Source organism: Clinocottus analis, unplaced genomic scaffold (assembly GCF_023055335.1).
Source record: "Clinocottus analis isolate CAN_PGR_092001 unplaced genomic scaffold, fCliAna1.0.p SCAF_28, whole genome shotgun sequence".
Lineage (NCBI taxonomy): Eukaryota > Metazoa > Chordata > Actinopteri > Perciformes > Cottidae > Clinocottus > Clinocottus analis.
In genome coordinates, this window is record NW_027176020.1 from 673,096 (window position 1) to 685,701 (window position 12,606).

General features: G+C 49.8%; 4 protein-coding genes across 7 annotated transcripts in view; 2 read left to right on the plus strand and 2 right to left on the minus strand.

Moving 5' to 3' along the window:
• Positions 1 to 839, plus strand: part of LOC137795368 (uncharacterized) — an 8,777-nt gene extending 7,938 nt beyond the window's left edge. The window contains exon 15 of the mRNA XM_068592781.1: positions 1 to 839. This exon is cut by the window's left edge and continues 251 nt beyond it. The gene's annotated coding sequence lies outside the window, so the exon portion shown is untranslated.
• On the minus strand, positions 710 to 4,008 carry gtpbp6 (GTP binding protein 6 (putative)). Its single transcript, XM_068592840.1, has 10 exons — positions 3,537 to 4,008; positions 3,324 to 3,461; positions 3,167 to 3,237; positions 2,651 to 2,781; positions 2,486 to 2,556; positions 2,242 to 2,400; positions 1,709 to 1,917; positions 1,484 to 1,632; positions 1,197 to 1,349; positions 710 to 1,114 (listed from the first exon to the last, which is right to left on the minus strand). The coding sequence occupies exons 1-10, from the start codon at positions 3,889 to 3,891 to the stop codon at positions 988 to 990; spliced, it is 1,563 nt and encodes a 520-aa protein (XP_068448941.1). The 5' UTR covers positions 3,892 to 4,008; the 3' UTR covers positions 710 to 987.
• Positions 4,009 to 4,357: 349 nt separating this feature from the next.
• LOC137795403 (ICOS ligand-like) lies at positions 4,358 to 7,180 on the plus strand. Its single transcript, XM_068592841.1, has 5 exons — positions 4,358 to 4,752; positions 5,099 to 5,422; positions 5,651 to 5,935; positions 6,013 to 6,195; positions 6,936 to 7,180. The coding sequence occupies exons 1-5, from the start codon at positions 4,626 to 4,628 to the stop codon at positions 7,004 to 7,006; spliced, it is 990 nt and encodes a 329-aa protein (XP_068448942.1). The 5' UTR covers positions 4,358 to 4,625; the 3' UTR covers positions 7,007 to 7,180.
• On the minus strand, positions 5,877 to 11,073 carry nit2 (nitrilase family, member 2). Of its 4 annotated transcripts, none has more exons than XR_011078394.1 (11): positions 10,978 to 11,073; positions 10,732 to 10,850; positions 9,813 to 9,933; positions 9,652 to 9,740; positions 9,472 to 9,565; positions 9,309 to 9,383; positions 9,052 to 9,130; positions 8,846 to 8,944; positions 8,193 to 8,248; positions 7,950 to 8,096; positions 5,877 to 6,140 (listed from the first exon to the last, which is right to left on the minus strand). XR_011078394.1 is itself a non-coding variant. In XM_068592842.1 (10 exons), the coding sequence occupies exons 1-10, from the start codon at positions 11,003 to 11,005 to the stop codon at positions 8,008 to 8,010; spliced, it is 849 nt and encodes a 282-aa protein (XP_068448943.1). In that variant the 5' UTR covers positions 11,006 to 11,073; the 3' UTR covers positions 7,137 to 8,007. The 4 variants fall into 4 exon arrangements, 1 of the variants encoding a protein (XP_068448943.1); XR_011078392.1 differs by lacking the exon at positions 5,877 to 6,140 and adding an exon at positions 7,137 to 7,377; XR_011078393.1 differs by lacking the exon at positions 5,877 to 6,140 and adding an exon at positions 7,137 to 7,406.
• Between the last annotated feature and the right edge of the window lie 1,533 nt (positions 11,074 to 12,606).

Genomic DNA, 12,606 nt, shown 5'->3' on the forward strand with positions numbered 1-12,606 from the left:
CAAAGACACGCAAAACTACCAGAGACCAAACGACCACAAAGAGACAGAATACGACCACAAAGAGACAGAAGACGACCACAAAGAGACCAAACGACCACAAAGAGACAGAATACGACCACAAAGAGACAGAATACGACCACAAAGAGACAGAAGACGACCACAAAGACACAGAATACGACCACAAAGAGACCAAACGACCACAAAGAGACCAAACGACCACAAAGAGACAGAATACGACCACAAAGAGACAGAATACGACCACAAAGAGACAGAATACGACCACAAAGAGACAGAAGACGACCACAAAGACACAGAATACGACCACAAAGAGACCAAACGACCACAAAGAGACCAAACGACCACAAAGAGACAGAATACGACCACAAAGAGACAGAATACGACCACAAAGAGACAGAAGAGGACCAGAAACCAAAGGACCGGCTGCATCGTTTCTTCTGCTGGACTTAGTTTCTGTTGCTGACGTTCAGGTTTTACTCTCCAGCTCTGACGTGTAAAATGTTCACAACGTCATTCTGTTACAGAAATATATTGTTAAATATTTTAATATAATGTACAATACACTCTTATTTTATGTCTGTTTTCAGTCTGGCTTTTCTTTCCCTCAAACACCGTTAGCCGACAACACAACAACGTTTCGTCAACGATTTCATTGACGAAGAATCACAGAAAAGACATTGAGAACGTTTCTTTGAAATAATTTATTCAGCATGAAAAACAAAGAAATCTGAGCCGCCGAGCAGCGCTATGGCGCTGCTAACGTTTAGCTAGCTCCGGCTAACGATCGTCTGATCGCTACTGAGCATCTGCAGCTCTCTCCACAGACGAGAAAGAAGCGCGATGGCTTACGCGTTAGCCGGAGCTCGCTAAACGTTAGCCGGAGCTAGCCAAACGTTAGCCAGAGCTAGCTAAACAGAGGTTGATGTCGTTGCTGTGTAGCGCGAATGAGCCGATGGCCCCTCGTCCCCGTCATCGCTCCGGGAACAGCTTCCTGTAGCGTCCGTACGCGGCGGCGCTGATGATGACCGTGACGACGGCCGAGCCCTCGTCTGCGTCCACCTGCACGTCCTGCACGGCGGCCTCCCTGTGCAGCCAGCTGCGGGCGAGAGACGCTCGTTAGCGGCCTCGTTTTTTTATAAAGGGACGATATTAAAAAAGGAGCTCAGCACGGCCGTCACCTCAGCTGAGGCGAGCGCAGGTCCACGCTGAGGTCCAGCGAGCGTTTCCCCGTCGACGTCAAGATCTCGTCCTCCACCGCCGCCGCCAGGTCGTCCAGCCCGCGCTGATGCAGCGCCGACACGGGCAGAGCGCCGGGCTCGGTGAGCCGGTAGCTGAGGCAGGAAGACAACGACAACAACCAATGGACTTGCAGGACTTTTACACGACTTCATACCAAATGTCCAGGAGTTATTATCCTCCAGAAGGAGCTTCCAGGCTCAAAATGAGACTACGTCACGCCTCTTACTCGTCGACGAGGTCCGTTTTATTGTGGACTTCTATCATGGAGCTCATCAGCCGGTCGGGGATCTGCATGTTCTCCAGGACTCGGAGCACGTTGGCCTTCTGGTTCTCCGTCTCCGGGTGGCTGATGTCCCGGACGTGGACCAGCAGATCCTGCGGGACGAGACCGGGCGAGTCAACACCCCCACGAGCCCCTGCGACCGCCTCCCGCCGGGGGGAAACCCCTTACCGAGTGCTTGATGTCCTCCAGCGTGGCGGAGAAGGAGTCGATGAGCCGGTGGGGCAGCTGGGACAGGAAGCCGATGGTGTCCACGTACAGGACGGTCATGTGACCGGGCAGCCGGCCGGCGTGCACGGTGACGTCCAGCGTGGCGAACAGCTGGTTCCTGGGCTGCAGGCCGCCGTCGCCCGTCAGCGCTTTGATCAGCGTCGTTTTGCCTGAACGGAGACGAGAAGACGTTCAGGTCGACGTCGTCAAACCGCTAAACAATTATATTACAATTAGCTTAGATGCTAACAGGTCAAGGAAGATTTGTTACTTAACTTTTCAGGCATAATGGCTGTATGTTGAATCAGAGCTTAATATTAATGTGTGTTTCTACTGTTTGTAAAATCATATTAAATTCTATTTTTCACGGTTTTACAAACATCAAAATTCAAACTAAAAACCGTAAACTCCACACTGGATTCCTGGGTCTTTATTTCATGGATCTGCTGTTAGCTATCTGCTAAGCTAACGTACAGAAGCCCCTCCCCCCTCACCACAGTTGGTGTACCCCAGCACGGACACGGTGGGGAACTCCTTGTGGCGCCGCTGCGCCCGCAGCAGCCTCCTCTTCCTCCTCAGCGTCTCCAGCGCCGAGCGGATCTTCATCTCCCGCTCCCTCAGCAGCCGCTGCTGCACCTCCATCAGCGTCTCGCCTGCACGGACCAATTAGCAAGAAGTAGGGCCAGGGGCGTCTAATCAGACGCGAGTGTGTGTGTTTGAGGGGTGGGGTTTATTTACCTGAGCCTCCGATGTACCTCGCCCCCCCGCCCTGCTGATCCATGTCCACCATTTCGTTCCTCAGACGAGATCTGCCGCCGCCAGATGAAGACGTTTTAGAACAACAAAAACCCAGGTGGATGATGGGAAAAAAACACAAACAAATGAAATGTAGGTCAACGTTACCTCAACAAGGGAATCTCAGCCAGAGAGATCTGCAGCTTGGCCTCTTTGGTCCGAGCGTTGCAGCGGAAGATGTGGAGGACGACCGAGTACCTGTCCAAGACCTTCACCCCCCAGGCCTCCTGGAACTCCCTCTGACAACCACACCACGAGGCCGTTAAGCACTGTGGCTGTATAGAAGTCTATGCTTCATGTGTTAGAGCTGCATTCTCTCTCCTGACCACTAGGGGGCTCCTCTGGTTGTATAGAAGTCTATGCTTCATGTGTTCAAGCTGCATTCTCTCTCCTGACCACCAGGGGGCGACTCCTCTGGTTGTATAGAAGTCTATGCTTCATGTGTTGAAGCTGCATTCTCTCTCCTGACCACCAGGGGGCAACTCCTCTGGTTGTATAGAAGTCTATGCTTTATGTGTTCAAGCTGCATTCTCTCTCCTGACCACCAGGGGGCGACTCCTCTGGTTGTATAGAAGCCTCTGCTTCATGTGTTATCTGAATATTCGTCTCCGTGGTCTTGCTCACCTCTGACAGAGGGGACAGGCGCTCCACGTTCACAAACACCGCAGTGACTCCGGCTGTCTGGCGGATTTTATCTGCAAAATCAAAAACAAAACATGATCCATATCTGACGCAATTGATCAGCTGAGACGTGCACGTGTACCTGCACCGCTACTCGCACCTGTGAGAATCTGGAAGTTTCCTTTGCCGAATATCTTCTTCTTCTCGGGGGTCTTGGTGGACAGGACCAGCTGGCCCACCACGCTCCAGCTGTCCAGCGCGTTCACGAGCCCCACGGCCTCGGCCATCATCAGCTCCGCTGGGGGACAACTGCAGGTGAGACCGATACGCACGCGCACGTGCACACACTAATGATGGAAGGGGCGTGGCCTACCTGTGGTCAGGTGCTGCTTCTGGCTCCCCCACTTCACGTTGGGGTGAACCACGAACACCCTGTGATGCTGCTGGGGCCCCGCGGGCGCGTGCCCGCGAAACAGCTCCTCCACCTCGCTGTCATCGATGACGTCATCCTCCTCCTCCTCATCCTCGTGCAGGACGCCGCCGCTGAAGTCGTCTGTGTCCCCCCACGTGCACGCGGAGAGCGTGAACGCCCTTGGCTGTAAGGGACACGCGGCTGTGACCGCGCGCGGCGGGAGCGCGCGGTAGAGTCCGCCGCGGGTAGCCGATGACGTCAGACAGGTGTGCGCGCGGCGGCGCCCCGCGGACAGGAGCCTCCTCAGCGCGGCCATGTTGCTCTTCACTCAGCCCGCCGCGTCACGCGCACCGCGGCCGGTGTCTGTTGTTGACAAGCCGGAGGAAGGAGCCACCGCGCATGCGCACTGCGACAGTGTTCTTCTTCTCGCTCAGAGCAGCCAGCTGGGAGAACACCGCCCCCCGCTGGTGAGGTGGTGCACCGCCATCATACATTTATATTAATCCTTATTTTAGGTATTTTACATTTTATTTTGATATATATATATATATATATATATATATATATATATATATATATATATATATATATATATATATATATATATATATATATATATTCATTTTTGGTAACATTTCAGATTGTAATGAATCTGTTGATTGTGGCGGAGTCTAGTGGACAGCAGTGGTATTGTTCCTGAACACCAGACCTCTTCTCTCCTTTACTTCAACAGGCCCTGACAAGCGGTTGATGACGTCACGTGAGGGCGTGTCCCACCTGAGAACTGGTCCAACAGGTAACTTGCTTCGCGGTGTCCGGCAGCAGGATGCACGCAGACTTCACACTTCATTTGATTTAAAGTTGTTTCCAGTGAGAATCTCCTGACGTCTCCCGTCAGACCCTTTAGAAAGAGAAGGACCAGCCTGAGAGCAGATGCCTCAACAAGCCGCAACATGAGCGCCGGTGACTTCATCCAGGGAGAAGCAAGGCGTGCGCGAGAAGAGGAAGAGGGGCAGAAGAGGAAGAGGAGGACGTGAGCGAAGAGCAGTGATGAAGGGTTCGTGCTCGCGCTCCGGGTCTTTGGGCACTACTTTGTGCGTTTTTGGCGCACAGACTGCGCGCGCAGCGGCGCGCTGCTCCCTGCTGCTCTGCTTCCTGACGCTCTGCGCATGTCTGGGTGAGCCGACTGATACAAATACACCAAGTATTCACACTGCAGTTACAGTACTGTAGTACTCTGATACAGTCACATTAAAGTACTCAAACTGTGACTACACTGTATACTATACTATGTTATATTATTATGAAGTTTATGAATTATTATCAATTAAGTTGCCAGTTATTATATCAAAGTATTACTCTGTGTAGTCCTGCTCAGAGACACTACCAGTTTCGTCCACAGGGGGCGACAGAAACAACACTAAGATCAAGTTCCTCGTGGTAACTTCAGTGCAGTACTAGTAAAAGTACTCTGTTCCTCTCCACGACACTGAACCTTTACTGTCCCGCCTGTGTGTCCTCAGAGGAGAATTGCATTCTGGGTATCGTGGGCCAGCCGGTGTCGCTGCCCTGCGTCCAGCCTCAGATCACGTCCTCGGTGAACGTGACCATCTGGTGGCGGCGGGGCGAGGAGCTGGTGCTGCGCTCCACGTGGCGGGCGGACGGCGTGGTGGAGGAGTGGAGCCTGGACGGGGCCACGACCCCGCGGGACGCCCCGCTGACGGGCAACGTGTCCCTGCAGCTGCCGGGGCCCGAGCCCACGACGCGCCGCCTGCGCTACAGCCTGAGCGTCAGCTCACGGGAGAACCAGAGCGCCGAGCTGTGCAGCCTGTGCCTCCGGGCCGCCGGTGGGTCCAGGAAATATATATTTATATATGAAAATATATTTATTCATGTACATCAATCTGATCAGACCAGGATGCTTGTACTAATATATATATATATATATATATATTTTTTTTTTAAAATATAAATATATTAAATAAAATAAAAGTTTTTTATGTCTGTATAGATAAATATAGAAAGTATTGTTTCCATCTCATAATCTCTCATAATCTGTGTTTCTTCCCTCTCAGCCAGCTTCAGCCCTCCGGTCCTGTCGGTGGAGGCGGAGCTTCAGCCGGGCGGCGAGTCGTCCTTCAGGTGCGAGTCCGGCGGCGGCTTCCCCGAGCCGGCGGTGTTCTGGCTGGTGGACGGCGGCGCGGCGCCCGAGGACGCCGTGAGCACGCGGGCGGCGGCGCTGCCGGACTCGCACCGCTACAACGTCACCAGCCGGCTCACGCTCAACGTGTCCGGGGACGCCAGCGTGGCGTGCGTGGTCCAGAACCCGTCCACCAACGAGACCCTGACGTCCATGCACAGTGAGCCCCCCGGTCTGGGATTTGAACCCGCGACCCCCCCGATGCGTCCTAACCTCTGCTCCCTGTTTGCCGCCCAGGCGGCGCCAAGGTGACGGCCGGCCCCGTGGTGACCAGCAGGGCCTCCGAGGCCATGTGGATCTTCAGCACGGCGCTCTGCGCGGTGGTCGGCGTTCTGGTGTCGGTCGGCGTCGTTTACCAGATTCACCTGGACCGGATCAGCAAGAGGAAGAAGAAGCAGTTCCAGAAGCAGCAGAGCAGAGGTGGGACAAAGTATACGTATACAAAGTACATGTACACAAAGTATACGTATACAAAGTAGATGTACACAAAGTATACGTATACAAAGTACATGTACACAAAGTATACGTATACAAAGTACATGTACACAAAGTATACGTATACAAAGTACATGTACACAAAGTATAACGTATACAAAGTACATGTACACAAAGTACATGTACACAAAGTATGACGTATACAAAGTAGATGTACACAAAGTATAACGTATACAAAGTATGATGTATACAAAGTATGACGTATACAAAGTAGATGTACACAAAGTATACGTATACAAAGTAGATGTACACAAAGTATAACGTATACAAAGTAGATGTATACAAAGTATAACGTATACAAAGTATGACGTATACAAAGTATGACGTATACAAAGTAGATGTATACAAAGTATCAAATGAACAGGTGTGCCGTCTGGCGGCCCTTCTGGGGCCTCGACCCTCAGGTTGGACTTGAATGCGTCTCATGGAGCTGCTTTATGAGCGGTGTTAATATTATGAATATATCCAGAGTTTACCATCGTGATGTGTTCATATGATTAAGTTATCACTGTCACAGAGAATATGTATCACAATACATGTGAGGATCTGAAATAAAAGAATAAAGCAGCTCGTACTTTAAAATAAGAGGATTGTTGATTCCTTCATTGAAGAATAATCTAAATAAATCAAAGTTAAACCTGAAAGTCGGTTTGCTCTTCCTTCAGGAAACAAGAGGCTGGAGGAGGAAGAGGAGGAAGAGGAGCTGAAGATGGAGAGGAAGGAGACAGACGTGTGAAACGTTCTCGACTCAGGAGACGAACTCTGACCTGTAAATACTGAGCTGTGACCTGAGGGGGAGGGGCTTAACGACGGCCATGAAGATGTTAAAGATACAACTTCCTGTTTCAAAAAAGAGACGCGACCAAAACGCTGCAGAGTTTTATTTACATCAGGACACATTTACATTGTAATCAAAACAATCTTAAAGAAAAATAAATCTTGTGTTTTTGATCATGAAAATGATTTTAAATAACACGAACTGGATTAATCTGGTGATTATTGTATAATTAATCCAATTCTTTGCTCTAAGAGTTAAAGTGTCCATCAGGTCTCTGAGAGCTCAAGACGACGTCGTCCTCAAATGTTTCTTCAACTCAAAGAAGTTCACTGTCAGACAAACGTTCACATTCAAGAAGCTGCAATCAGAGTTATGATTTATTTCTTCAAAAATGACTCAAACGTAAACAGTTAACGAGTCAATTTCATTGTTTTTCACAAACACACTCCATTTATTTAATGTTTTCCATATTCTCTGTGTCTCAGCTCTGCTTTAAGACACTTTCATCCAATCAGATTCCTCCTCCTGTGTCTCTATGGGAGCGGAGCAGTTTAACCCTTTGCAGGTTAAAGGACACGGGGAGTGGACGTTGTGGTGATGTCATGGACTTCAACCAATCAGAGCTTTGGTTTGACATGTGGGCGTGTTCTTTATGTGCAGCGCCTGAGAGGTGGCGTGGACGTGTGATTGGTCAGTGGGGCAGCGTGACTTCTGCCAACCAAAGAAGCTTCTAGAAACCTCTAGGTGCTAGCTAGAAGCTAGAGGTTTCTAGAAGCTTCTTTGGTTGTCAGAAGTCTTTTAATGATGAACGAGCCGCAGGCTGAGTTAAATAAGAGAGTTTGTCTTTGGCTTCTTAAAAACATGGAGACAGGGTTTAAAAACACCAACGTTTCTTTAGTACCTTCATCCTCAGGAGGTCACGGCGTAGAGGTCACGGCGTAGAGGTCACAGCGTAGAGGTCACAGCGTAGAGGTCACGGCATAGAGGTCGTGGCGCCGCTGAGCCGTGACGGGGATCTGCTGCCGGATGTCGGCCAGGTACTGCAGGTCTGAGAGCAGAGCAGATTCACCTCAGACGTCAGGACTCTAATGAAGGGATCCGGTCCGGCGGTTCGATGCCGATGAACCGCTCCGCCTCAACTCACCGACGTCGGCGTAGATGACGGCCTCCTCCGCGCCGGCCTTCGAGATGACCTCGCCCCTGAAGACACGAGGCTCATTAAATACATATTCATATTCATCAAGCGCTTTGATAAATACTACTTTGAGGTACTTTATACTTCTCTACATCTCAGAGATTCAAAACTCAACTTCAAACCATATGTACGGGAAATATGACGCTTTAAAATGTTAATTACACGTTCATTAATTCGTATTAACACTCAAACAGTATCATGTGAAACAATGCAGAGCTCACAGGAAACGTTTAAATATTCTGTGTATTCCTGCAGATAATACGTCTTAAATACATATTCATAATGTTTAATTTAAATGAGGCCAAAGTGGCAAATAATGAGGTGAACTGGAGAAGTGTTTGCTCTTAAAGTCCAACAGGGCTCTCTTGAGTCCTTTCCTCGCCTCCTCTCCTAGGTTTGAGAACACCTTTCCTTTACGATCGTCTGAAAACCAACGTCACACTTCCACCTTTCATCTTTTCCATCTTTCTATCTTCCACCAGGAAAAACAACAAATTGAAGAATAAAATTGTGATTTTCAAGATGAGCGATGAGATTGATTTCTGGGTCATAGGCAGGAGGAGACGAGGAGACGAGGAGGAGAGGAGGCGAGGAGACGGTACCAGGGGTTGACGACGCTGCTGTGGCCCCAGGCCACGTAGGAAGACGCCTCGTCTCTAGCAGGAGACGCCGTGGCCACGAACACCTGGTTATCCAGCGCCCTGAGGAGACGAGGAGAGGAGACGAGGAGACAAGGAGAGGAGACGTGAGACAAACAGCTGGTTGGTTTCTGACGTTCAGAGCTGAGTGTTGCAGGTTCTGCTCTCACCGGCTCCTCTGCAGCAGCTCCCAGTGAGCCGGCCCCGTGGTCATGTTGAAGGCTCCAGGGTAAACCAGCAGCTCACAGCCTGGAGACACAGCTCATAGGAACCAGAGAACCTCACCAGAGAACCTCCCATCGAGAACCTCCCATCGAGAACCTCCCATCGAGAACCTCCCATCGAGAACCTCCCATCGAGAACCTCCCATCGAGAACCTCCCATCGAGAACCTCCCATAGAGAACCTCCCATAGAGAACCTCCTCACCTCTCCGGCTGTAGAGCTGAGCCAGCTCTGCAAAGCGCATGTCGTAGCAGATCCCCACGCCGACCTTGCAGAACGCTGTGGGAGGAGCCACAGAAGACAAGGGGGAGGGGTCAAAGGGCGCTCGTAGAAAAAGATGGCCGCCGCAGGAGAGATGGTCACTCACGCGTCTGGAACGTGGACAGACTGCTGCCCGGACTCAGAGTCTCAGACTCCTGGAAGCGGATCTTCCCCGGAACGTCGATGTCAAACAGGTGAATCTGGAAAAGGGAGGAAAGAATGAGGAGAAACCTCCAGACTGAAGCCCAGCACAGACCAGCACAGACCAGTACAGACCAGTACAGACCTTCCTGTGCTTGAGGATCAGCTCTCCGTCCGGCCCGAACACCGTGCAGCTGTTGTAGAGCTTCCCTCCGTCCTCCTCAGGGATCGAACCTATAGATACAAAAATATAGTTATATCTATATCTATATAGATATATATAGAGATGTAACAGAGGCTTCCTACCTCCCACCAGGTACACCTGGTTGTCCTTGGCGGTCTCTGCCAGCAGCTGGCTGGTCTCTCCTGGGATCGGCTCAGCGTACTGGGAGAAGAAACTGGTCCCATAGGGAGAGTTGAAGCATTCCTGTTGACCACAACACAGAGAGACTTCAGCCATTCATTCATTCATTCATTCACCTCATGTCAACGCTCCACATGCGGAAGAGGAGAGAAACACAGCTGCAGAACCCTGAAAGAACTTCAGCTGTGTTGTTTCTGGCGCCCCCTGTGGACTAAAGAGGAAGTGTCTCATTTAAAGGAACTGGTCCTTGAGGGTTTAGTGGCCTCTCAGTGACACATGGTGGAGGCCTGAGGGCTCTGTGACAGACCTGTTGACCCCTTTATGAACACTTAAGTCAACATTAGATGCTGACTTTGCCAAAGGGAATTACCCACAATGCATTGCAACGTGAGGTTAAACATGCAGTTCCCAATGGAAGAACGGAGACGTTAAAAAAGGTAAACAAAGAGGCACGTGGCGTGGAAAATGGAACATAAAACACATGAATTCTAGGAATGCAACAGAAAATATATAGTTTACATTCAAACATTTCATTTTGACGAAAACAAGTAAATGAATCATTTAAAATGACGTATCACCTCGTGAGGAAGACGTTCACATCAGTGAGTGAAAAGAATAAAATAAATACACAATATGTTTTAATATAGTCACGTGACGTTGCAGCAAAGTGATGTCATTCATGTTCACACCATCAAGCCCTGAAGACTCTCACGCTCAGCAGATGACGTCAGTGAGGCTCGAGGGTTCAGGGCTCGAGGGTTCGGGGCTCGAGGGTTCAGGGCTCGAGGGTTCGGGGCTCGAGGCTCGAGGGTTCAGGTGGACATTGGGTCTGACAGTCTGCTACTACTTCTTCTTGCTCACCGGAAGCAGCACCAGCTGGCTGCCCTTTCCCGCCGCCTCCTTCACCAGCTTTCGGGCTCTGCTCAGGTTCTCCGCCTTGACGCTCGTGACGCGCATCTGGACCACGGCCAGACGGAATTCTGGGTAAACGAGACAGTTCGCTGCATTTTAACGACGCTGCTGACGACGATAGAACACAACGTCCGGTTTCACGAGCACTTTAACGAGCTACTCTTTAACAACAACGCACATTCATAACGTACTTACTGGACATGGCTTTAGCGGCTGAGGACATGAACGCGCAGTCCAGAGAGCACACCGGGCACGTGACTCCGGATGGACGCTCTGCTTTTCAGAATAAAAGCGCAGCGTGGGGGAGATCCGGTACAACAAAACAAAAATAAGGAACTCCTGGAGGTGGAAGTTGTCTGCTCCTCCTGAATAGACGGACTGCGACACATTACTGGAGCTTACGTAAAGTTAAGAACCTTTATTGTGAAGTTACGTAATCAGGGAGGGGGCGGGGTTTGCAGCCAATCAGAGCACAGCTTGAACCACTAGTTTATAGTTAACAGCCTGGACTAAACATTAACATAATGTTTGCAGGGTTTACTCATGAAGTCAGTGTGAATACTAATATGATGACGTCCATCAGCTGATCTGCTGTGACGTGACCACTGTGTTAATTAACATATGACACAATAATACAAGTTTATTAATCTCCATTTATTAAAATCAGAAACGCTTAGAAAATAATATCAGTACATTAAGGTGCAAAATACACTCGAGACATTTTGACTGACAGCGTAAAGATGAAGAGACGTGAAGACTCCGAGAGATCACAGCAGTTCTTACATATGGGACGTGAACACATGAGACGTGAACACGAGACGTGAACCCATGAGACGGAGGATCAGAACCAGTGGAGGAGGAACGTGTTTTGGGAATCTGAAGAAAAGTAAAGTTTAATTACGAGACAAAAAAACTCTTTACGATGAAAACAAAATAAATGTTTCCAGATATTAAGAGTTATATTTAGTGGCAAATGAATGTGAAAACACACTATTCTCTGATGTTATGAACAATAGGTTTTTATTCTTTTAGAATTTATTCATCTCCATAAAGGAACCAAAGAAACTCGTCCCGTCTCTTTCAGGCTCGTCCTCGTCCAGACTTCCTCTTGTTATTCTCTCCGTCTTCTGAATCCTTATTTTTACATCGTAATCCATGTTGAATGGAGGTTAGTTCACGTCGCTCGAGTTCTAAATACACAACTTCCCCTCGTGTCCTTTGAGCCGACAGACCGGAGTCCAAACCGCTTCAGACCGGAGTCCAAACCGCTTCAGACCGGAGTCCAAACCGCTTCAGACCGGAGTCCAAACCGCTTCAGACCGGAGTCCAAACCGCTCGGCGCCGCCGCACATCAGCGATGACGCAACAGAAACGAACACAAAGCGGTGACGCTGGAAGAGAAGCAGCGAGACGTCATCACAGCAGGAGGCCGAAGGCAACAGAGGAACCGAGCTGAAGCTGCTCAGTCTGGACCAACACGCACAGGACACACACACACACACCCACACCCACACACACCTGTGTTTATATATATATTTATAGAATGACTTTATCTTTTTACAAGGGGCTTAGTGTTCATCCAGAGCCGCAGCGCTCCGTCCTCGTTACAAACACACGGTTCTTTCCCGGCGTCTGAGCGGGATGGAACCAACACTGAGCCGCTGTAACACTGGAGGTGACGGGGTTAACGAGTTAATACTCGACTCCCAGGAGGCCAAGAGAGAAGCAGCGTCTGAGTCAGAGCAAAACAACACGGAGGAGGAAACATGACTCCTTCCTTTAGGGGAATGTTTGAGCTGGATGACTCGTGTTCACGTCCAGAAT